This window comes from Drosophila rhopaloa, unplaced genomic scaffold (genome assembly GCF_018152115.1).
Source record: "Drosophila rhopaloa isolate 14029-0021.01 unplaced genomic scaffold, ASM1815211v1 contig_3, whole genome shotgun sequence".
Taxonomy (NCBI): Eukaryota; Metazoa; Arthropoda; class Insecta; order Diptera; family Drosophilidae; genus Drosophila; species Drosophila rhopaloa.
In genome coordinates, this window is record NW_025335123.1 from 22244733 (window position 1) to 22270272 (window position 25540).

The window sequence follows — 25540 nt, forward strand, 5'->3', positions numbered from 1 at the left end:
TGCAGTGCAACTAGTACTCCTATTGCTTCCATACACTATACACACTACTCCTCCAGTTCTGGGTGCCCATATCACCGGGCACAATTTGTTGCCCGGCAAAATATTTGATTTGATTCCCAACGCACCACCCTAGACGGGCTCTCAATACAGTTTACCCTTTCTAGATCGCAATGAAAGGACGCTAGTGCACGCCTAGAAAAAACGGAGGGTTTTTGATAAAATATCAAAGTATTTCAATTAGATTAAGCATCTTTGCTACCCTATTATTCCAGATAGTTTAAGGATAGAAGGGTAGATATCTAAAAAATTTTAGCAACGAAAACTGTTAATAGCTGTTGGCCAACTCTTGGAAAAAATGTTTTTTTCAAGATGACATTTTGTCATTTACTCTACTCTTTACAAGTAAGTAATCACCTAATGCAAATTGGAACTTGAATTTAACCTGCCAGGTATTTTTTCGCATGTAGTCCAGTACTATTCCTGTAACAGTCCAGAATTTCTCAAATATCACGAGCATGAGTATTGTTGGCTCACTATTTCTTTACCTTTACCAGCAGCTCCCTTTTCCTCGCTTGCACCACCCGAATGTGTTTGAACGTCAGGCGAAAGTAGATAGGGACAGTAGGAGTGGGTGGGTTCCAGTTTTTAGCGCCCAGTGGTTTTTGCTCCGTGTGTGCAATGAGTACGAACTTTAAATTGCTTAGAAAAATCAATCTCGTAAAAGTTTTGAGCTGCAGCGTCACTTATGTGCACTCGACTACAGAAACGGGGTGCAAAAAACACAGAGAAAGAGGTATGAAGAGTTGGTACAGAGTCAACGAGCCAGCAAAATGTGTGCAGGTGAGTGTTTTTGTAGCTGCTTATTGAGGAACGTGTTCTGCCTGGCATTGTTGCTGTTTTTTTTTTTTTTTTTTATTTTTCGAGAGATGAAAGTGGGTGGCAGGGAGCAGGATCCTCAGCGATTGCTTTGTACTGGACGCGTCCATTTTGTTTTAGATTCGCTTACAATGCTGCGCATGTAATGAAATCCCGGCAACTGTAATTTCTTACTGCCGTAACTTTGGACCGGACACTCCGGCACTTTGGAACTCGAGCAATGTGCAGGGGACACAAATTGCTAACAAGATAAATGAATCATGCAGCAGAGGAATCACGTCGAGTTTTTCCGCTTTCAAATGGCGATTACTCACAGCATCACGGACGACGAGGGGGAGTCGAGAGGGTCCCTAATCGATGGCGACAACAAGTCAAGCATGCTCTCAGACATGTAATGACAAATTTCGGCCACCCGAACACAACTGCACTTGGACAATGGGAGAGCAACCTGGTCAGCTACACTAAATTGGTCTTCTATTTGTAGCTAAAGGATGTATCTATCAATGATCAAGCTATTTATTTTGAAGAAGCTTTAAAGAACGGCATGAACTTGCCACCGAAAAGATCTTTATACGTGATTATACAGATCATCAGAGGGGTCTTCGGACTCAGAAGATTATTAGATTATTCAAGTACACACACAAGTAATTTTTGTAAACTTTTTCTCTGTTCAAAGTACCGTTATTTAAATACGCTGTTTAAAAAGATGCAAATAAGCCAATAAATTTGAAGTGTACATTATAATATGCCAGAAGGAGCAGAATAAGTGATTAAATAAATTCGAGAAACCCTCCCACGGAAAACATTTGGTGGCTCCGGTGGCCGTGGAATGTTATTACATACAGAAGCTGGGACTTACCGTAAGTTTTAATTGTGACGCCCTTCACGAGGATCTCGGAATTTGCATAGGAGGCGGTGCAGTAGTATATGCCGCCCATTTCCGAGGACAGCGAGGTAATCATCAGGGCCAAACTATCGCCGGGCAGCGTTTCCGTGTACATCGGCGGTTGGTTGCGTCCAATCCTTTTTTGGCGGAAAAGCGTGGAAAATCGTCGAGAAGGGGTGGCGGAAAACGGGGATAATGAAAGCGGGTTGCATGTGGATTAGTAACGGAATAATATGCATTTCAATTGTACGATTACGAGTATAAGAATGTAAGTATGATGTCAGTAGTACACAGGAGTATGTTCTCCGTATAATTATTAGTATTATTTTTATGCTTATGCTTATAACAATTGCTGTTGCTGTTAGTACAATTTTCCTGTTGCCCTGCCCTGCTTATTTGCATGCCTTACCAAAATGTATTACGCATTTTTCTTATGGCTTTTTCGCTTACAAATATATATTTCACATTTCCAGCAAATTTGCCACGGCAACTTGAATGGGAAATGTGAAAATTCCGTTGGCTCCCAGGGGGAAAAGCTGACTTTCCTACAATGTAAATGCGATAAGAGCCATCATGTTTTTCAGCACAATCGAAACCAAAAATGTTCTTTGACTGCCAAAATGCAGGGAAATATTCGGTATTTTATGTGTAATTGATTCATTGGTTGTTCGCTAGTTTTTGAGCACAGTTGAACTAGTAAACCCTATTGTCATGTTTCAAATAAAATTATATATAAATGTATAAATTGTTAGGGCTTCAGGTTGTATCAAATGTAAATCAATATAAATTTAATGGAGAAGTATATTTTAGTTTAAAAGTCATTTTCCTTATATAATTTAAAATATCTTATGAGTTGATCATAACTTCCTTAAATCCGTGACTACCGAATAAATTACCTATGCGTGCTTACCCGATATGCTAATTAAAACTGAAATCCAACTCAATTTCCTTAATTTCTCCTCTTTTTTCTTTGCATTTGTAAGTGCTCGCAATTTTCCGTGACTGCTTTCAAATTTCTTCTTTTGTGTATTTGCGAATTAACAAAAGTAAATCGCATAAGGCAAACAAATTATTGTGGCCCACCCGAAATCCCCTCGAATGCGAGTTATTACGTAAAACTCCTACACTTTTCGAACTGCTGGCCATTGTGCGACTCACGTACTAATTAATTAAAAAAGTTTTCATGGCGCAGAAACTAAATATGCATAGAGGCGGTTGTTATTATTACGACTTTGCCAAGCGAAAACGAAAACAACAAACACAAAGACGGATATACACGCAGAAAAACAATAATAGGGGAAAAACGAACAGCAAGGACAATGATAAGGATGCATTTTTCTTTCCTTTATTTTTGCCAAGCAATTGCAATATTTGGAAAGGCGGCAAAAGTCAATGAAAGCCTCTTCTTTTTGCGGCGGTTGATTTCAATTTCTGACAGTCGCTCTTTCTTTTTTTTTCAACTTTTGTTTTTACGACTGTAATTGGTTTTATATATTGCACATGTGTGCGAGTGTTTGTTTGCATTTCCTTGTTTGTGTGGGGACAGGCACAACCTGCGTTCGATTTGCGATTCGCAATTGTTGGAAAAAATGCAAAAACAGAAAAAATATTCCGAAAAGCGAAGAACGCTGCATGGTTTTTGTTTTTCACACAGATGCGGTGAAACAAATAGTACCAAAAATGCCTTGAAGAGTATATGGCTATTGGAATTTCGATCTGGGAGCATTACAACTATAAAACGATAGGAAAAATATAATTTAATTCCTAACATCATTAAATAATTTTATGTATAAACCTAAGCTATAAAACTTAAACTTTAAAACCAAAGCTGAAAACTGAAACTCGTCTGTGTTGAACAACCATCTGCCACAGAAATAAGTTCGATTTTTGATGACTTCGAGTTATACAATTGCTTTTACCAGTATTTAACCTTTCTAACGTAAATAGAAGTAGATCGAGTATGGAAGTTCGACTGTATCGAATTGTAAAAATGCTCCTATTGATTTGGACTGAATTGTGGCGAATGGAAAACCGTCATTGCTGCGCCCAAAATTATGCTAACAAAAGTTGTTGACGCAGAAAAAAATACGACGCCTCGCAGGGAAAACCGCAGCAGTGGGTGGAAAATGGAAAATGTTTGGGGTGGCGGAGCGAGAAAAGAGGGGAGGGGCTCTGAAGACATTGTGCAAAAATTTCGCTGCATATTTGCGTTGGATTTTTAATATTGCGCCCAAGCACTGCGCACATAGGAAAGCGAAAAAAAAATAAGGAAAATAGGATAGAATAGGGATGAGCAAACCGTTACGCATACGTAAAAATCAAATTTTGTTCCTTTTTTTATACTTTTTTTTTTTTGTTATTCTGTTGATTGTCTCTCGGGAGTCTTGGCGCCTTGGGGATCTGGGGCCATATAGCAATTTCTAGATTTTTATTGCATTTCTTTTGCTCCCTTTGGTTGCGAATAAAGATGTCGTTGCCATTGGTGTTGTTATTGCCATTTTCGCTGTTATTGAATACGCAAGAAAGTCGCGGAAAAGTGGGAGGTTTTCCATGGGGTTTTCTTGGTACTGTTTAGACAGGTCCTAGAGTCATTTCTCTTTGTCTAGTTATTTTACTGCAGCACAATGCGAAGCTCTGCAATATTGATCACTTGCTATTTCCTCTCATTTCTCTTCATTTGCAGTCTATAAAATTGACAATAGCATGTTTTGAGTCATTTTTTTTTTTTATTAAAGATTCCATTGTTAAGATTATTAAACAATTGTATTATATATGTTTTAAATTTATATGCACTGTTAGTGGGGTCTTAAAACTTTATTAAAACACTATTGATTAATTTAAAGTGTGATCTAGAGCTCATTTGCAAGCGTCAAACTAAAGGTTTTCGGAAAGATATTCTCTGTCCGTTTGGCCAACACTTCCCCTGAATTATGGCTGCAATCCCTTAACCACTTATAGCCCCTGGGGCCACAGAAAGGATGTGCTGACCACTGACAGGCCCACTGGCCAAAAATAAAAATAGACCGGCGAAAATGGGAAAATTGGAAAGCCAAACCCCCGCCAAAAGCCGTGCCCAAAAATGTGAGCAATGCCCGGCCGCAAAACTATGCCGAAGTTAATCGTTTTAATTAACTTGGCCCGAGAGTATAAACAGAACCATGGATCCTACCATTTTTCCCCGCATTTTCAGGTCGGGGGTGGTAAAAAGTGGGCCGGCTTGTCGGTTGGTTTTTGGCAGCTTAATTACATTTCGCGCCTGCAAGTATGCAATGCATTGCATGCGTATTGTGGGCAGAGGACTGGTCGCTGGGCGTGGTCGTGGGCGGAGCACGCCCCTAAAACAACAGCAGCAGCAACAACAACAGTTTGGCCACAGAGATGAGAAAGGGGAACAGGAAAACCAAACCAACACAAAACAATCAGCCGTAGGCAGAAAGGGGCAGGAAACTGAGGGAAAACCAATGGGAAAATCGGGGAAAAGCGGGGGAAACCCTGTCCAAAAGAGGGCCGTCCACTATGCCAGAGTTGCCACAACGTTTGAGATGAGAAATTGCATTCACTTTTGCGTGAGTGGAATTGAAAAGCCCTTCGTTCAGCCAGGGTTGCCGCAATCATAATTAAAACTGACTTTGCCAAAGAAGAAATGATAAATGAAATGGCCTAAAGTAAAACAGGAATTGAAAACAGCTTTATCAAAACAATCAGAACAAAGAATTTAAATTTCTACTACTTACGTTTTTTTTTGGTTCTAATAAATAAGCAAATAAATAATATTAGGTACATTTTTTGAAACACCATGTCATATTTATAATTCTCCCCCCTCGAAGGGTAGCCAAAAATAAGATAAAAACGACATAAAATGTGGAATGTCCGGAAAAAAGAGAAAAATTAAAATGCGAAGTCCAAGCCGAAACACAAATTTCCACTCGCCTAAGTTTGAAATGAAAACGGGTTAATTGGCACGCAGTGGTCGGGTGGAAAATGTCCCTAGAGTCCTTTTTTGTGTGCCACTCACGGGTTAAACGGGGGCCAGCTGTGAAACGCTTTCCCAGAGGTTGAAAAAAAAGCCTCTTTTCTTGCATTTCCCCTGGATTCCCTACTCCTACTACTTCAGTCTACGGGCAAATTAATTAACACGATTTCGCTTTTCACACGCAAACACACACACACAAAATGGGAACAGAGATTTCGATCTGAATATTTGACCTAAGAATTCCCATTCGCATTTGCTTTTCACATTCCCTTGCATTTTCCTTTATTGCAATTTCGTCCTTTTTCCTGTTGTCAAGGGAAAGATTTCCACTGATTTCGCTGTAGAAAATTGTGTTTCTTCCTGCCAAAACTATTTTACCTTTTTATTTACCTGCTCGTCAAATAGGTTTCTTTTATTTTACGAAACAACTTGATGAATTATATTTATATGTTCTACAAAATTACTTTTAGTTGTCTGAAGTTGTAGATAATTGTGGAACATGTCAACATATATTGAATTACAAATCTATGATTTTCAATTAGTTTTTTATTTATAGTTAAACATCAATTTAAGTTAGGAACATTTTGGGCTGCTAAGCGCATTAAAGCGTCTGTTTTGAGGTATCGACCTCCAAAAGCTTTTTTTTAGCTACCTTATGATTTTTATATGGAGACTCACGATGAAAAATTGTTAGTACAACAACTAATAGGGATGTTGCATGAGGAAAATGGGTGCGTGTGTTTAGTGCTTTTGTATCAGTTGTCGAATGAAAAATGTCAAATGCTAAATTGGCCTGGGAAAAATGCAGCAGAGATGAGTTAACAACAAACAAGAACAAATCAATCAATTAATCATGCCAAACAAAACAACGACACTAAAAGGGGCTGGGAAAATTGGGCGGGGCCAGAGGCAAAGCTACGAGTCTAAAACTTTGGTTTTTCAGTCGCAGTCGAGTGTTACCAGAAACTATAGCAAGTTGGTTTGAAAACTTCCATGTTCTTTAAAAATATCTCTGCTAAAGTCACATAAACTTTTGCAGGGTAATTTTTAAGTCACTCAAAATTTCACAAGCAACCGTGGTATATTTGTAAATGGCGGTTAAAGTTAATAACAATTTAACTTTCTTTTATATTGATTGTATGAATACGTTTATAGTTCCTGATAATACCTCTGTTAAAGTATCGTTTAACTAATTGTTACTGTCGCCGTTTGCTACTTATTGATGCAGTTGCATTTACTGATTACTGTTGCAGTTGCAGTTAAATTACTGGTTGCTGTTACTGATGTACTGGTTTTTTGTTTTTTTTTTCGGTATAAAGCTGATCGCGTCACTTACAGTTTCTTTCTATTGCCCTTGGAATCATACAGTGGATAGTAATTCCTACAATACGATATACGATATAAGTGTATGCGAGTGTTGTGGTGTATGTTCATTGGTAGGTGTAAGTGTGTTTGTGTGTATTATAAATAAAATAAAGTTCACCAATAACCGGAGGTTAATGTTGAGGTTAAAACTTACGGCTTCGGCGGGATGGTGTTGTTGGCATTATCCTTCCATTGCAGATCGGCGACCAAACCGCGATCGGGAACTGTGGGGCGGCATGTGAGGATCATGGACTTGCCCACTGGTTTGCGCTGGACCTCCTGTTTGGGATAGATCTCCAGGATCGGTTGCTGCGCTTGGGTCAGTTCTGAAGAGAAATTAGATAAATAAGATAGGCAATTAGTGAGGTGGCACACCCAGAGAAATAATACCGAAACTGGTTACAAAATTCATAGTCTTTGTATTAAAAGTATCCCTATTATTCCCTTTAAAGTATAAAGTATATATATTCTAGATCAGCATCAACATTCTCTTGTCCGCCAATTTCTATAACGTTTTCGATTTCAGTTTTAAAATTATACCACAATATTTCTATCATATTTATTACATTAGAAGTTTATTAATTGTATTAGGAGTTTAATACTTCATTATAATTTTCGGTTTTAAAATCTCAACAATTCAGGTGGCTCCCCGATTAAACTTATTATTTGAAAGGTATAATGGAAAATGGCAGAAAATCTTATCAAACTGATATTGCGTTTTTCCCTTGATTGAGAGCTGTGGTCATCGGTCTTTGTTTTCATTTTATCTGCTCTTTTTCCGAGTGACTCATTTGCACAGGCGAGTAAATTTTAAATTAATTTTAATTGCCTTTGCTGTGGACGCCAACAAGGGGGCGGGGTTCTGGGGGTGTGTGTGTGAGTGTGGGTGTGTGCCAGCTGGGGACCTTTGTAATTTTCGCCTCCGCTCATTATGCACAAAAAGCTACGGGAGTGTGTGTATGTGTGTGTCTCAATCGAATGAAATTATTCCAGCGAAATTCCAAGTAAAATTCAATTGAAATTTTGTAGAAATGTAATGGAAATTAGTCAAGCGCACTTGCCATTCAGTAATTTCCTTAAGAATTTAATAAACATGTTTGAGCTATTTCCCCGTGCAAAAATCGAAGTTTCAAAAGGATTTGTACCATTTAAAATGTTGTCAATAAACGCGTACAACATTCATTTCAAATTTTAAAGTTGCAACAGGATTAATACCATTCAGATGTATGCCAATAAATGTATGAAACATTCATTTACAATTTGGAAAACCAACTATCTCAATGTAAGTGAAATTAATTAAGTGCCGTATAACTTGTTACAAACGAAAGCCCAATTAAAAATGTGCACTGGCATTTACTGGAATTTATTGTGAGTTGCTGCATTTTTACATAAAACTTCATTTAATTTTGTCATAAAAGCTTGTTTAAATTATTGTTCTTTTTTTATGAATGCTTGATGGATACTTTTATGTGAAGGCTATTAACGTTTTAACGACAATTTGTCCGTTGATTGCGGTTTATGTATAATACTGTATTAATAAAAACTCCTTTTTTTGCAGATTGGCTTAGTGTTTACTGAAGCTATAATGAGACTGCATTATATGGACATAAGACAACTAATAATAAAAATTACAATAATTTCACAATTTCTTAAAAACCCTTCAACATTTTATAGAAGCGATAGGAAAGGACTTCTATTGAAAATAAAATGATATTTAGCTGTTTAAAAAAAAGTATAAAATAAAGACTATTTTTTTACAATACCCATCTGTTATTTCCTCCACAGGGACGTGCATCTGTTTCACCCTCAAAAAGCACTCTATATCCCTTACTTATATAAGCTAGTTACCCATTTTCTGGCCCAGCTGCTCTTTGTGCTGTCTCTTTGAAACTTGCTCCATTGCGACTAAAAGTTGGCCATTGTTCATCTAGCTAATTACCGACAATTAAACGCTCATGAAACCCTTTGTTACGAGGTCGAGGAATAGGATATGGATAGAGGAGCATGGGATCCTGGCTCCAGGACTCCTCTTCGGCTGTGCGAAAGGCAAAAAGTTTCAACATTTCGCCTTACATTTTCATTTTCGCTCTCATTCTCATTCTCATTCTCATTACAATTAAAAGCCTTTCTGGCCATTTTCTTTGACATTTTATTGGACAGTCTCAGTTGACTTGGCAAGGCGGTAATTTCGGGTGGTTGGCTAAAGTCAAGGATAACAGCTTAGTTCTTGGCCAAGTTCAAGTTGGGGTTCGCTCCTTAATGGCCAATGTCTGCACATTTGTTGGCCAATTTTATGTGTGTGGTCAAGATTAAAGTGCTGAAAAAAAGGGGGCAGTTTGTAGGGGGGGTTTGGTGTTCCCTTCCTGACAGTGGCAGCTGTGATCAGTCTGTTTCCCCCCTTTTCCTCTTTTTTTTTTGTCAAGCCGCAAGTGGCGCACACAGTCGAGTGCATAAATAATTTAATGTAAACGAATCCGCTCAGGGACGTGGGTGCAGGGGGGTGGTGCATGCAACAGAGTGCATTAAACTGCCTCCCGGCTTCAGTTTTTTTTTTTGCTGCCCCAACGCCCGTGTCTCCTCTGTTTTCCATCTGCAGCTCGGGCGAAATTAAATATGAGAAATTTATGCGACGATGCCTTTTTGCATTGCAATTAATGCAAGGCAACAAAATGGCGCCACCAACTATCCCGACAACAACAAAAGAGTAAAGCTCCCACAAAAAAAATTTGAATAATAATGAAATGCTGAGGGTGGGTGAAAAACTCCCAACAAGAAAGAATGAAACCAGCAAATGCTCTTTTTTTCCAAAAAAAAAGAGGGTAATTAAGAAAAAAACAGTTAAAGAATATTAATTTTTATTTTACATAAATACAAAAGTTTTATGTAGAAATGTTATTTAATTTAATTTAATGTGTAGCAAAAATAAGAAATGATTAATATTAAAACTATGAATATCCATTTTATTTGACAATCAATGGAAATAAATATATAGTTTTATTAAAATATTTTCCATATGTAGGTTTGTTTGTATTTGTTCATTTATTTATTTTAATTTGTAAATTGTTTTGTTTGCCTAATGGATCAAATTGTTAATGAGTATTTTTCAACTAATAAAGCTTTACTTATTTAATGGTTCTTATTTATGTAATTCATTATGGGCCGCACAGTTTCATTTTGGAAAAAGAAATGGATTGTGCAGATAGCGATTAATGGATTTACTTGTTTATTGATGTTTTTCATTTAATATGATAAACGAGTGTTCATTTTGGCTTAATGATAGCGAAAGCCTTTTAATAGTTTAAGCGTCCATTTATCCTTTTTAAGTATTTATTTATTTAAGAATAAAAATGTGATTTAGCTATATTGGACAACTATTTAACATACTTTTGAGGATCTTTGTGAAGGGCATTTTCCTTTGGGACTCTGGCTATGCTTAATTTATATTTATTTTATTTTAAATGCATGCTGCATAAATAAAGGCGCAAGCCCACACATACGGACGCACATTATCTTTCTACCTCTTTGAGCCCCCGATTTTCCCGCTTTTCCCATTTTCCCCTGGTGAATGTGTGTTGCTTTTCCGGCGCCGCATAAATAAACAAGCGGTTAAGAATAATCGCGAGGCTCTCGGGAAAAAGAGATAGCGAGTGGGCTGGAAGTGCCCGAAAGAGATGGCGAGAGGTGGGCGTGGCAGCTACTGGACAATGCGCCCACTTCTCGAGCAATTAATTCATTGCGCCTGGCCAGAAAATATTGTTGAAAAACAATTAAAAATTGCACATTAAAATGGGCAAATTAACAAACACATTCGAGAATATCATATATTTAAGGCTTTAAGTCCGAATTTTTGTTATTCCGTTTTTTTTTTTTTTTGTTTTTTTTATTGCTTCGGCCGCGCAAAAGTTAAAATTAATATTTGTTTGCTCGAAAGTTTCTGGCGCTTTTTCGGCCAGCAGAAAATGTTGATTTATGTAATCCCTCTTTCTCCCCGGAAAAGTTAGTTTTCTGAATTATGGCTGCAAAATAGTGGCATATACCCCGCTCTCGCTTGCACGCAAATATTTTCCAGCCCCTCTACGCCCCCTTTTCCGCCCACCACCCCCTGTTACACGCCCCTCCCCCTTCACCTTCTGGCCAGAGGCGTGCTCAAGTGGCGACGACCTCAACCCAAAGTCCAAAAATAGCATCTATTGGTTATCGAGAGCAGCCTAAATTTACACAGGCCACTCGAACAAAAGGCGAGATCAAAGAAAATTCGCGACGAGGTGTTTGCTAATGGCATAGTGGCTACAGGGAAAGTGGAATCCTTTTCGGTAATTAGACCTCTGCTTTGGGGGTTAGAATATATGCATCAGAAATCACCGGAAAATCAGGTAATTTAAAAGATTTTACTCTGCAGAAATTCAACTACTAAATTATGTAGTAATTTAGTAAATTAGTCTTGTAATCAAACAACAAATGTAGTAACACAAAACCAAATAAATTAAGAAATTAAGCATAAACTCAAATTTTAAACTTGTAAAAAGTTCAAAAGAACATTTTTTCAACGTATAAAATATTTGATCTTGTTGAGTGACCAATTTAGTTGATATTTAATATCTTTGCGGCAACCTAAAACCAGCGAATTGTGATTAGCGTGAGAGCACTGTGCATCTGTCGTTCTTTTGAGGCAATTCAAGGCCGAATTTATTTGCACAATAAACATTAAAGGGCGCCAGGAAAGCGCCACCCACTTTTCCTTCCTCGTTGGCCGCAAACATGTTTGGCATATTTGATGGAATTTCCTTTAGGCATGCATGCGTGCCACCAAACGATTGTAGACATCCTCGACATCCCTGTGTTTTATTTGCACTCGTTATAATATTTCCACGTTATGTTTGCGCTCCTTTCTGCTTTTTTCGCCATTCTGCAACCATTTTTTTTTATTTCGCCCAGACATGTTGCATACTTTTGTGCGCGCGTTGGCGACAGGAAACTGGAGCAGCCGCCTCAAGTGGTCGTCGATAATGCCCCTGCCCCTGCCCCTGCCCCTTGAACCACCCCGTGCAACAACGCCCCACTCAAAATCCAGGATGGCTTGTATTTTTTTCGGCGTGTATGCCTTTTGAATTTTTAAATAGGCCAAACGAGAAGATAGAGGGCGCGAGACGGCGGCATTGACAGTTGCGCTTCGCTTTTGATACCCATTGGGAAAAGGTTTCTAAAGGCATATTGGTGAAGGGATGGGTATAATTTCTTTTCGAATTTACTTAGAAAAAACCACATTTCATATCCAAACTGTTAATCTTAGAAAAAGCCATTTCATAAGCTAATTCCAAGAATTCGAAATAATATTCCTACAATTCTAACGAAGCAATTACTTCTTGGAAACTATATTTTCCATCCAGATCTACGATTAGTTAGTTCATATTTGTTTTTGTGAATTAAATATATTTTGTATTGCCATTTTTTAAGAACACAATTTGATAAAATCTTATTTATTTTTAAGTCGTTCAAAGGACATATTATTTGTCTTGACCCTTAACTCTGACCATCCCTCTAGCTTTGTGCCTCCTTCAGTGTTTTTGTGATTTGACTTAAAATCTTTTTTCGTGCGCACTTCAAGGCGAACTCGAGTGGGGCTTTGAAATGGGAAAGTGGTGCGGGTGGGGCGGAATTTTGACGATTGTCGCCGTCTGTGTCTGCGCGGTAATTGCTGCCATTTGCACGCTTCAGACTTTTGCAAATACATACTATATGATGCGAACTTAAGCCCGAATGAATGCTCAAAATGGGTGCATACATCTATTAACCAACAAACTTATGTGTCTGTACTTTTTGAGTGTGCTGTAGAGGATGTTTACCAGCAATTTATTTATTTTTCTGGCCCATTTTTTTTTTTGGCACGATGGATTATAAGGTTGTAGCCGACTTTCTTTGTTTTTCCGATATGGAAATGCCAGACAAATTCAGTGAGTCACTCGATTACAAGTACTCAGCTGACCCTCAAATTGGAAGATGAATCGATCGTGATCTCTATAATCATTAGCATCATCATTTGCCTCTGGCTGGAGAAACAATTTATTATTGTCTAAATTGGCACAGAATGCTGCCGTTCATTCGGTTTGCACTTGAAAAAGTCAGCGACCCAGAAACCCAGTCACAAAATCTCCCACCCACAATCGCCAGCCAATGTTTAAACAAATGAGGTCATTATGAGAGTCGCTCGACAGAGAGGCGAATGGAGAATAATGGCAACAGGCAAAGGCAAGTGGCGACAAAGTAGTTAAAGTTTTTATCTCCCTGGAAAAACTATAAAATGGCAAATGAAAAGTTGATGAGCATTGAACAAGGCAAGTGCAACTGCAACATCCACTGCAATTGCCCCTGCAACTGGCAGTAGTTGAGCAACTGGAGTGGCAAACTGCTAAGTGAGTACTTGGCACTTAAATGCACACGCTCCTTCGAGTAGAGAAGAATAAAGGGATAATACCATCCCGAGGAGGAGCGGTGACATCCAGCTGCGGGCACGTATTCCAGTTTAAAAGATGCAACTGATTTCGGGAGTAATCAGTAATTAAAAGGATTTATGGCTGGCTACAAGAGTTTTTCTTTGGCAAAACACTGAAGGCGAAAAGTTAGCATTGTAAGTGGTAAATTTTGGGGTAGTTGTTGGACAGAAAAAATCCTTTAAAATAGTAAAACTATCAGTACATATTAAAAAGAAGAATTTGGTAAATATTCAAATTAAAAATTTCTGAAATATTTATGTTAGTATAGTTTTACAACTTTTAAGATTGGGATATTCTTAAATTTTATAAAAAACCAAATAGCTTTAACCAAAACAAGACAGAAGCAAGCATAAAAGTCCATTAAAATCCGCCTACTGCTCAATCCCTTCAGGCAATACCAAAAGTGCGACAATTTGAGCATAAGGTTCACACAAATCGCGGTATAAGACTTCGCAATGGCTCCAATCCCCGTAAGCAATCCATTATAAGTAGCAGATCAAACTCGTGACCCGCCCATAGAAAGTTTTTCAATCACTGCGAAGAATGAATCAGGTATCAGGGGCACAAGGACGAGAAACAAAATATGAGAGTGCGCGGGGGGAATTCTCTGCGGTGGACAAACGTTTTATATTAAAAAGAAGTTTCCAGCGAAAACAGAAAAACGTCAACAGCAAAATGCATTGCGGGGAAATGCTTGGGATATTAAGCGCTTGAAACTGAAAGTTGGGTGGCAAAAAAAAGTACAAGAAAAAACATCAAAAATTGCATATAGAAGTTGAGCTTATTATGCGCGTAAAACTTTTGGCCGTCTCCGTCATCGCCGCTTGCTTTTAACTTACTTTGCGTATTAAGTAAACTTGGCTGATAAAGTTCCGACCAGGATGGAGAATAAAAATATTAAAAAAGAAAACGCTAAAAGAAAACGAACGGAACCAAGCGCAATGTGTGTGACCTATGAAGAACCGAGAAGAGTGTGCTTTCAGTGCTTCTTTTCATCAAGTCACCTCAGTTCTAAGATGGCACAGTGGAAAAAGAACCATAAGAATTTAGAGGATACGAATATACTAAGTCAATATTGGTAGGGTCACCAAAAAATGAAGACTTGATTAGAATTTATTTTGTATTTTTTCGGTTGCATATCTGTTCTATAAAAAATCACAGCCTAAGCAAAACAATTCCTTGATGGCAAGCTTAGTGTGACCAAGCTCCTATTTTCTACTGTACAGTGTGACCATGCTACTGCATAAATAATCAAAATCCTGGTTTACCAGATCATGTAGAAAAAAGAACTTAAACATTTCCCACCTACCTGCCATCTCTTTGAAAAAAAAGTCTTCCTAGCTATATCGTCTTTTTATTTCCTACTTTTTCGTTCCTTCTCCTCCTCTGGCGTTTTATTTTGCTTTTAAGTGCTTGAATATGTCTTGTTAAGTAAGCAGTTAGTTTTTGGGCGCATGTTGTCCCTGTTCCTGTCCTCAGAACCCCAAGCCCCGATCCCCAAACCCCTGGCATAAAATGTTTCGCAAAGTGTTTCTACCACCCCCTCAAGGCCTACGAATTTTCCTGGCTAGCAAGTTTCAACTCCAGCACCGCCTGCAAGCCAAAAGTTACAGCGTTCACTCTCAATTTTTTTTGCTCCTGGCTTTCTCCAACTTTTATTTTTTTTCTTTGCTTTTTTGAGTATTTTTTTGAGCCAAAGTTTTGTTGCCTCTTATTTATTTTTCTTTTCTTGGTTGGCCCCTTTCTGGTTGTGCTGTTCTTTTTTTGTTGTATTTTTCATTTGCGGCGCTAGAAACTTTAAACAAACCCGAAAAGTCAGCTTGGTTAGGGGCAAACTGGGGTGGGGGGAGGGTAGTTAAGAAAGGCAAGTGGGCAAAGTAACGAGAGATGAGTCGGCATTCCCTGACATAAGTAAGCCTAAGAGTTTTCCCCCCAGAATCTTTGGGATTAGGGATGGCAATGCAGCCTGACTTCCGATAAGTTCGAAACGGTAAAAGCAAGTGGTTAGCCGGTTTCATGTTGGCAGGGATTTGGGAAAGGACTTAAAAGCCACTTCAGAGATCAAAACGTAATCTCCGACAGACCAAGAAAATCCACATCGAAACTAATTGATGTGTTTCGGGCTTCGATCCATTAAAGATCGGTGGTGTTTGGTTAAATCTCTTAATATTTAACAACAATTAATTCTCGAAACCTTAAATAATTAAGCATAACTTTCATAGTAAGAACTTCACAATACTGGTTTCATTCTCCGCTTTTATTTCTTTTATTTTTTAAGCCAACGATGCGAACAATTAAAGACCAATATGAAAAGATTCAGGCAATCGTTATCGATGGCCCTTGACCAAGTATTCTTCTCGGTTTTCCGCGTGCTCTCTTTATTGTTTTCCCTCTATTTTTGCCTCCATTTCCCATTGATTCTTGCGCTATTGCCTTTTTCTCTGTGGCGCCAGAACAAAAGTTCAATTGCATAAATTAACCAAAAGCACACACATATATACGCCATATATATTCCACATTCCACGTTCTGATGCCATGGCCACACAGCATTTGCTTCTTCTCCATTATTGATGCATTCAATGACAATTCGTAGGGTCTATGGGGAGATGAGTTGGGTAGATGGGTGGATGCGAAAGGGTTGAGGTTGGGGGGCTTGCACGCCCGCCAGTGAACTCATTAAAATGCCATTTAATTAATCATCGCAGCGACGACGGCAGCGAAGCCAACCAAATGCTATAATTCAACGCTCTCCTCTAATTGTTATTGGGGTTCCAAGGGGGGTTTTTGGGGCGGTGTTCCAGAGGCGGGGCTTCGAGGGGCATGTGTATATGGCTGGCTGGTCCCGTGGTCGATTGATTCATTCTCTGGTTCGCTTGTCCGCTCATTAAACATTGCCCATTGCTGCATCATCAGCATTATTATCATCAACGATGCATATCATCATCATCATCATCATCCTCATCAACGGCTCTTTTTATCGCCATATGTATACCGCCCATCATCATCAACAGTTACTCAGTTTTCCGATCCTTAGAGAGGTTTTTTATATTCCGATTCCACTGAATCTTAATTTTTCCTTAACCCAGAAACTCTCAACTCCAAGATGCCCTGTCGCTTCATTAATCTGGGTCCCTACCCTTTACTTATTTGCTATCTTCCCTAGCATCTTAAACCGCACCATTCCTTTCTATGTATTTCCCGGACATCGAGGCGCGGACGTGGACAATTCCAATTAGCCGAGCAACTTTCCGCTCAATTGACTCTCGTCAAAGACCACTGGGAGAAATTGCTCGAGCTTTCTGGAAAATATTCAAATATATTGACAAAAAGAAATCTGTTTCTAAACAAGAAGTACTATGTTCTAAATATCTATCATTAACATTTTGAAACTTATTTTTATTTTATAAGCAACTGTATACAATTGTGTAAGACCTATAATAAAATTGGTCTTATATTAATATGGCTAACAATCTATACAAACTCTTTTGCTTTCTGTTAGATATTTTTTTCGGTGTAATCTGCAGGCTTAGCCCAAAGGCAGTCAACACTTTGCACTGGCCAGTTGAAGCGTTCGAGAGATGAAGCGAGCCATCAATCAGGTTATCAATCAAATCCGCCGGCCCCTTTTACACCCCCCCACCCCGCTGATGATCGATTTGTGCTAGACGATTTCTGCTGGGCTACCTGCCCTGCTGCCCCGCCCCCTTTTGAGGACAGCTGGCGAGCGTTGAGCGTTTTCCGGCCGCCCCCGTCCTGTTTCCCCTATTTTCCCCTGACTTTCCCGGGGGAGTGGCATCCGCCCTTCGGACCTCTGGCTGCAAATTATGCAGCCCGACGGGGCCATCGATCAAAAATCCGTATGCAGGAGCAGCTGGGCCGGATTCCTATCTGCGGCTCATATTTTTTGCAGTCATCAATTTGGTCTTTGATTTGCCTCGCTTTTCGCTTTTCCCCTCATTTTTTTTGTATTTTGTTTGGGCCGGTCTTAATTCTTGGCTGCAACGTTTGCATTTGGGATTTTAGGCCTCGAAAAAGGGGGCCGCTGCTATATGCTCAATTGAGCCACTATGATGGATGGGTGGTGGTGGTGGATTTGGATATATATATATTGCAAGGGGGCATAAGTCGGCTAAATATGACAGATGAGCCATCGTGCCCTCCTGATTTCAATTCTCGCTCTCGTGTGTCAATTTGCATTCAATCGGAAATTCAAATTGACTTAAAGCAGGACACAAAGGTTTGCATGGAGTCTATATAGTGGGATTATAAGGAGATAATAAGTCGCACTCAATCGGTAACCATTAAAAGGGATCGAAATAATAGACAGAATGTAATATTTCCACAGATTCCTAAAGTAAAAGTTATGTTATATTAGTATACCTTATTTGCTCAGCCATTTATGAATTCCTATAGATTTATACTTTTAAAAGTTATATGTGCCTAAATCTAATACTGAAATAATCGTTTTTCTAATCAATAAAAAGAAATGTAAAACACTTAAAATAAATAACCAAATACCATTTTGATGGCCGTCCTAAAATGTAGATGTCCGTTTAAATAGATTTAACATTTTGTATATCGAAAAAAATATAAATGCTCTTTTATTTACGACTTGTATCCACCAATAAATTCATTCCTACACAAAATAGTACATAAATGCTTTTAATTTCCACTGAATTTAGATTACAGAAAGCGATTCGTTTGATTGATTTAACCGAGGTATTCCCGTGGCCCCCATTTTATTTGCTTATCAACTCGCTGGATGGTCTATAAAAAAGAAATCGGCGACCATCAACGGCCAAATGGCCAAAACAATGAGCGGGAACATTGTGGGGCATTAACATTAATGTCTTTTCATTTGCATTGACAAAGTTGCAGCTGAAAAAACGGGGATGCTGAATGGGGTTAAGTGTTTCAATACAGAAACAAAACAGAAAAACGAAAAGGAGTGTAATAAAAGCGATTTTCTTACTGTCTCTTGTCTATTCTCAATTGCTAGGAATATATTGTGTACATATAGAGCGTATATATGCCCGGTCTATGACTTTCCCTGCCTCTTTTCCCATCCAGCTAAATTAACACCATCACACAAACTAATTGACTTCAATTAAAACAAATAATGCCAGTGCAGGCTGCAATAGTTGAATGCTCAACGTTCAATGCTAGATGTTGAATGGAATCCGAACCGAAATGGATAAATATTTCTGTTATATTTACGCATACCCTGTATTCAATCCGATTTGGGGGATATTTCCCCTTAGCATAATTATAAATATTTAAAAACACAAAAAAAATGTTATGTTTTATAGATTTATTTTGAAACCTTCTTTTTTCGGATTTTTCAAAAGCAGTAATAAATTATTTTCATTAAACAAAATTAAGGGAAACAAAGTTACTTAGTTCATAAAATAACAATTAACATTTTAAAAAATACCATTTATATACATTTTATGTTCTATTAATTTATTTATTACCCTTAACCAATTCCGAATACCCAATGCCTCTCGTTCTGAAAATCTCTAGCCCAAGCTATCTTTACTTTTTGTTTCGAACTCATAAAAATGTAAACATGTAAACAATAACTTGTAAAACTCTTACCCCGCCAACCTCATTTACCCCTTTTTTATAGTTTATTGAACAATAGAACGCAGAAATATAGATGGTTGAAGATATGGAAAATACAAACAATTGATACTGCTCCATTCTTTCATTCGAAATTCATTTAATTTGGTGGCGTTAAATAAAATACGAATCTATGTGTAATATGTGCATGCGAAATCCAGGCCACAAATCATGTAACATGTGAACAATATGTTGCCTTCATCCGGAGATAACTACACAGAAAGGTTGGGGAAATCGAGTTAAATTCAATTGTCCATTATAATTAACAATTTCATGTGGTTTTCTTGTGCCTACTCATTTCGTTTTGTGGGCGGTAGAAAATGCGGAAATTGGAAAGTTAATGAATATTGAACATTTAAATTGGAGTCCTCTGGAAATGGAAAATTAGTTGAGCTTGGTAATTATATTTGTAAATTTCGGTTGACAAATTTATATCTATTGAAACTAACATCAAATCGATTGAATGCCATTTGTAAGGAAATAGTTCGTTTAATTGAATCGCAAATTGAAATTGATTGAGTAATGGAGGGCCTTGATGAATATTGCAGGAAGAGCGAAATGTGAAGAAATGTTAGATTGTTAGAAATTGTTGAGAATAACAATTGTTAAATTGATTGACTGGGTAAGTGTTATTGTAATGGTTTGACATTCTTGTTGGTAAACTGCTTGTTGGAAACTGCTTCATTCTCTTCAAGTTGAGAAGATATGGAAGCGAAGGATGGATGAAATGATAGTTTAATAAAAATTATCAAGAATTGTAATTTGCCTGCTTTTGACTATTGAATGTATTAAATTACTTTCCGCCATTCCCCAAATTGCGAATAATGCAAGAATATTTTCCTTCCAAAGCCAGTTAGTTTTAAATGTGTATTTGCTTACTATTGAAAATGGTGACCCCGACGTGCAGGAGTCCAAAAACAGTTGCGGTTTGCTTTGCTTTTCCTGTGGGCCGTGTGGGCGCATTAAATATTTAATTAAATTCGGCCAAAAAGCCCCAGCAAGCGTCTAAGAAGTAACCAAATGAAATGCCTTTTGCGGCTGCCATTGAAATGAGACTTGGAGACCTCGAAACTGTGAGAGCCCGATACTCCGACATAGAGACCCCGACATTCGACCCCGAACTCTCGAGAAGAAGCACTTGAAAATGCCACTGACAACCAAAGGAAATTTATAGCAAAAATTTATGTACTCATTGTTGCTGCTGTAAATGTTGCTGCTGTGGCAGTTGCAGTTGCCGCTGTGTTGCGTCTGATGTTGCTGCTGTTTTGCGGGTTGTGTGGGAACGACAGCCGCCGCATTTCCAGGGGCAAATGACGGGGTTAAAGGGGGCCAGTCAGCCAGCCAGCCAGGCAGCCACCGTCTACGCAAAATATTTGCATGCTGTTTATACTTTTATTGCAAATATCTCTCATTCGCCGGCTCTCGTTCTCCCTTTTCGCCTGACAGCAGCCCCCAAACAGACATGTGTCAAAGTTTGGGGCACTGGCTGCTGTCCGAGGGCCATTATTACACTGAGATTAAAGTGGAGTCATATGTCAGTGGAGCCAGAAATAAATTATGAAAGCCACTACGCATCTGGTAAGTTAAGAAATGTATTCAAAGGCTTTCAAATGGAATTATTCATATTTATAAATATTTAAATGCCATTTCTCAGAAAGTTATTTTCGGACTTGTTACCATATAAATGTTATTTAAAACCAAAGATTGTTCAATTCCTCTTTTCGATAAAACTTTTATATCAAAATCTAGATATTATGATAAGCATATTGCTAAGAATTGATTAACCTTACTTTATAACCAGTTTAGATTTTAATACATATTTTTTTAAATCGTATTTTCCCAGTGCAAATATAAATTTCCATGTTTTTAAACGCTGCCCCGCTCTGGGGCTCATAAATCACTTGGCAAAATGTGCTCTGTCTGTTCCCGGATTCGGATACGGTTTTGGAGTCTGGGTTTCGGGCCTCCACAGCAGTTCCATCTGCAAAAGAGCTCCGACTCCCGATCCTTGGCAGCTAATTCCGAAAAGAAGGAGGAGACCCTCGGTTATGCCTCATTTAAATGCGGCAGCTCTGACACTTTTTCTCTCCCTCCCCACCCCTCCCCCAAAACAAAACAAAAAAAAAGAAAAAACTTTAATTGTAATAAATTTTCCACATACTTGCGTGCGACGGTCTGAAGTTTTACCTCCCCAGTGTAATGAAATGCTAAACAGACAACAGACACTTGTTGCCGCCCCTCTTTAGCTTTTTGGCCACGCCCATGGGCGCACACATGGCCGGAGGAAAAGGGCAACATACAACATAAAACCAGAGAAAACAAAGGACAAGAGACAGTTTTATGACACATTTTGGGCTGTCTGAATATATAGTCAAGTGTGGAGTTAACAATTGGGACTTCAACTTGATGAAAGGCAGTCATAATTGAAGTCAAGTTGATAAGCAATTGCGTTGAGTTTTTCATGGGGAATGGATTATGTGAAAACGTCGAAATATTGTGTGATAATTGAAATGTAGAAAACAAAATTGAAAAAATTAAAAAAATAATAACTGATTGTCTATTAATTAAGAGGGTATTTTTATTTCTACCTATTTAAAACAATTGTCAATTTTCATTGAACAAAATGATGCTTCTAAATATTGTTAAAAGTATTTTTATTAAAATCATTGAGACGTGACTTAAACAGATTAAAACCGATTTTTAAACGAGCAGAGACTGAACTAAAATCGATGGATAATTTTCCTAATCGGCTTATGGTCTGGCTCAATTAATTATTTGCTGCCATTCAAGAGCACAATAGGCCCGCTCCATTCAGCCAGTCTATTGATTGTCTTTATCGCAAGGCAGCATCAGGTTAAAGGCCGCTGAAAACGGATTGATTCGGTATGACGGAGAAGGTCCTCCAGTACTTTAGTACTCCAGTCATCCCAGTTACCAGTTTTAGCGCGTGTTCTTGAGTGAGTTGCCTTTCAATTGGGCGATTGAATAGCGCAGATAGCTGGCATTTGAGCCATTGAAGCCATAAGCAGCACATAATGCTGCACCTCTTATCGTCGCAGCAAAATCTCGCACTCTACTAGGAGTCCATTAATTGGGCCACACACCGAGGGAGAAATGGGGGAAAAGCTGCGGGAAAGCGAAATAGCAGGAAAATGTCTCATACAAAAGCTTCCATCTGAATGCAGACGTTGCATGGCTTAATGGCATAAGCGCAGCAACCGAAGTGCTACTTAAGACGCCTCTGGATTCCTTCCATCCCCCCCCTGCATTTCTAGATGCATAGATAACTCCCGGATAGCTAGCTTCTCCTGCCAATCCGGGCATTGAGTGAAAAGGATTTGCCATCGTGAACTGACACCTACACAGTCACACACTGCTTCTCCTCTGCTCCGAATTTCCACTCTGACTTCTTCGACGTGCCGGCGTCAATTGAGGAAACAAAGTAGGAGAGACCCGAGGAAGTCCCCTGTCTTGACATTCCCCCTCCGTCCGATGAGCAGGACCCAGAACCACGTGTGAGTTCTTCTGCATCCTGTCCTGTACACTGCGAGAAAAGCAACACGCAAAACTGCTTTCTCTGAGACAACGTGTAGACGTTTGATTAAGTTTAATATTAGTTCAACGATATAAAGGGCTATCTTTATTTAATAAGCTGAAAAATTACTGAATCACTATTCAGCACCATATCTTATGGATTAAAGTAGCCTATCAAAATACACCTCTTCAATATTTTGTTTGATAAATAAAATGCCTTTTTTAAATTAAACAGATTTCAATACAGTTTAAAATGTAAACCCTTAATATTACAATTTAGCAGTAACAAAAGGTAATGCAGTTTACTGCTCAGTGCACTGGCACTGCTTATCCTGCTCATGCATCGCTACTCTTGTGTTTTTTTTCGCCCTGCTCGCTTCCTTTCAATCTTTTCTTTCAGCTCCCTGCTTGTATTTCATCAACAGTGCCTGCATAATTTCGCACTGCATTCATTCCGGGTTTTTTTTCCCCCCTTTTCCCACTTTTCTCCACTTTTTTCCGCCTCTTTCGATAAGGATGTACGATGTGTGATGTGGAGTGCCCCATGCAGCGTGTGGCGCTATTAACACTTTTGTCATTATCGGGCAATGGGCTGCAGAAGCAGTTGCTGCTTTCAGGATCTGCAGTTTCATTCCTGGAGGGGAAGTAAATGAGTGGGGGAAAACAACACCATTCATCCCGCTTAAACGTTACGTTACGTTACGGTACGTTACGGTTAATGTTACACTCAGGTGAGAGGTGCGGAAATCGGAAGTCTCAACTTCCGTTTGTCGTTTCTCGTCTCTCGTTGCTCGCTCCCCCACGATGATGATGAAGCCATTCGATATAAATGCTGGTGGCCAGCCCTTCAGGATCTCGGGGATCCCCAAACAGAAATCCCCCGCACATCCCCCCACCCATTTGGCATTCATGTGCTCCTCTGGACGTGGCATGCGTATTCAAGTGTAAGCGAGTTGAAGTGTCATTCGGAATTTGGAGCACGGTTTTCCAAAGGACGGGTGGCGGGTGGGGGGTATAGGGGGATGGATCCTCTGATTAGGGTTGCTGCACTGCCTCACAATGGCCATGGAATGTGACATGACGTGTACAAGTGCTGCCATCCCAACGGAAGTAGCGCGCACAGATACTTTTCAAAGGGAGTGCAAGATACCAATGGAAAATTTAGGTTACTTTACAAGGGCCAGAGGAAAATGGAACCTGGAGGTGAGGGCAAATAAAAAAACGCTGATGCTGACAGGGATTCGATTATTTGGGGAGCAAGTTAATGGCATTTAGTGGAATTTAATTAGGTGTAAGCGGATTGCTCTTCAATTAAAAGTATCGTTTATGGAAATAATTGCTCTCAGTTGATTATCAATTTAGTTTTTGAAATTCTAGTTACGTAAAGAACCGGGCTCTAAATATTTTTCATATAGGCAATTTCTCAATTATCGATAACATATATTCAAATAAGGATAAACAAAAGATTTCAATCGGACTACAGGAATACAAAATGCATTCGAATTTGCATCTGTTTGTCGACCGCTGTCGATATGCAGATGCATATCGATATCCGATATACATACAAATGACCACACTTCCGCGAATGCCGAGAAAATGAGTGAGAGTGAGCCCAATGAATTATTTATCGATTGCATTGTCGGCCCACCACACGCTTCCGTTCCCGCTTAATTTCATATGTAATCGGATTCTGGGCACGGCCATCGGACTTAAGACCCCCAAAAGCAAAATGAGAGCCGTTCACGCACAATCGATAATTCATATGCATGGCGTCTGCTCTTCGCTCTGTTGGGGTCTGAATCTGGTTTTCCAAATAGCTCTACACCGGAAGAAAAAAACACAAAAAATATGTGACTAACATTCCCAACAACAACGTAAGAAACGCAATGCAGAACGCTTGAAATAAGATAATATTTCGCCTCTATGCCGGCATCATTTTGATCGAAGCACATTCATTTATTATTTTTCAGTGTACTTCTAGGTCCCACAACATTTCCAACATACTGTAATTCATTTTTGACTTTTTTACGTGCGGAATTATCTGCGCTTAAGATTTATGCTGCGAAATTGTGTGTCAATTTACTCCGACGATTCCTCATGGACCTGCGGCTGCGCCTTCCGCCCCACTTTCCCCTTATTTTCCTCCCGATTTTCCCCCCCGACTTTCCGCCCTGCCCACACACATGCAAAGTATGAAGGGAAATAGCCGTTGTCGCAGCGGCGCAATGATGTGGAAAATGTGAATTTATATGTGAACAGCAGCGAAGAACGCGGCGGCATAAGTAATAAAAATAAGAAGAAAAAAAGTGGGACGGGGAAATCGACAGGAGTTCGCCCTTGGTATCCTTGTCACTGATGCCAGTAAAGATAATTTTAACGATGTCGATAAACTTCAATTTCCATTGGCAGCCGAGGAGAATTCTCGGACCGGCCATTTATGAGAAACTTTTTCGTTTTCCTTTTTTTTTGCGTCATTTTTTATCATTTTTCGAATGCTATTTAAACTGTGCAACACTCGGTAAATGCGAGGACAAGAGCGATGACTCCTGATTGAGTCCCCAGTCGGTCCAGTCAACGATTCGACAATTCCTTATTGAATTGCTACCGGATTGGCAAATGGATTATCACGGGCATGACTGCGGTGGTAAGTACCCGATTAATTCTTATTAAGTCCCTAATAACATTTAACTTGATTATATTTGTATAAACAAATAATTATAATAATTTCTATAAACAAATAATTAAAATGTTTGGTTATTATATGTTTAATTACCAATTAAATAAAGTCCCAAT

General features: G+C 38.9%; 1 protein-coding gene across 8 annotated transcripts in view; it reads right to left on the reverse strand.

Moving 5' to 3' along the window:
• The window catches only part of LOC108045327 (fasciclin-2), a 71917-nt gene that overhangs the window by 17658 nt on the left and 28719 nt on the right, over positions 1-25540 (reverse strand). For 4 of the 8 annotated variants that reach the window (XM_017124612.1, XM_044461126.1, XM_044461125.1 and 1 more), the window contains exons 3-5: positions 7255-7426; positions 7072-7116; positions 1736-1899 (exon numbers count right to left, since the gene is read on the reverse strand). In XM_017124612.1, the coding sequence (XP_016980101.1) occupies positions 1736-1899; positions 7072-7116; positions 7255-7426 (381 nt within the window). The remainder of the gene's footprint in view (positions 1-1735; positions 1900-7071; positions 7117-7254; positions 7427-25540) is intronic. The other 4 variants (XM_017124613.1, XM_044461128.1, XM_044461127.1 and 1 more) reach the window with 1 other exon arrangement.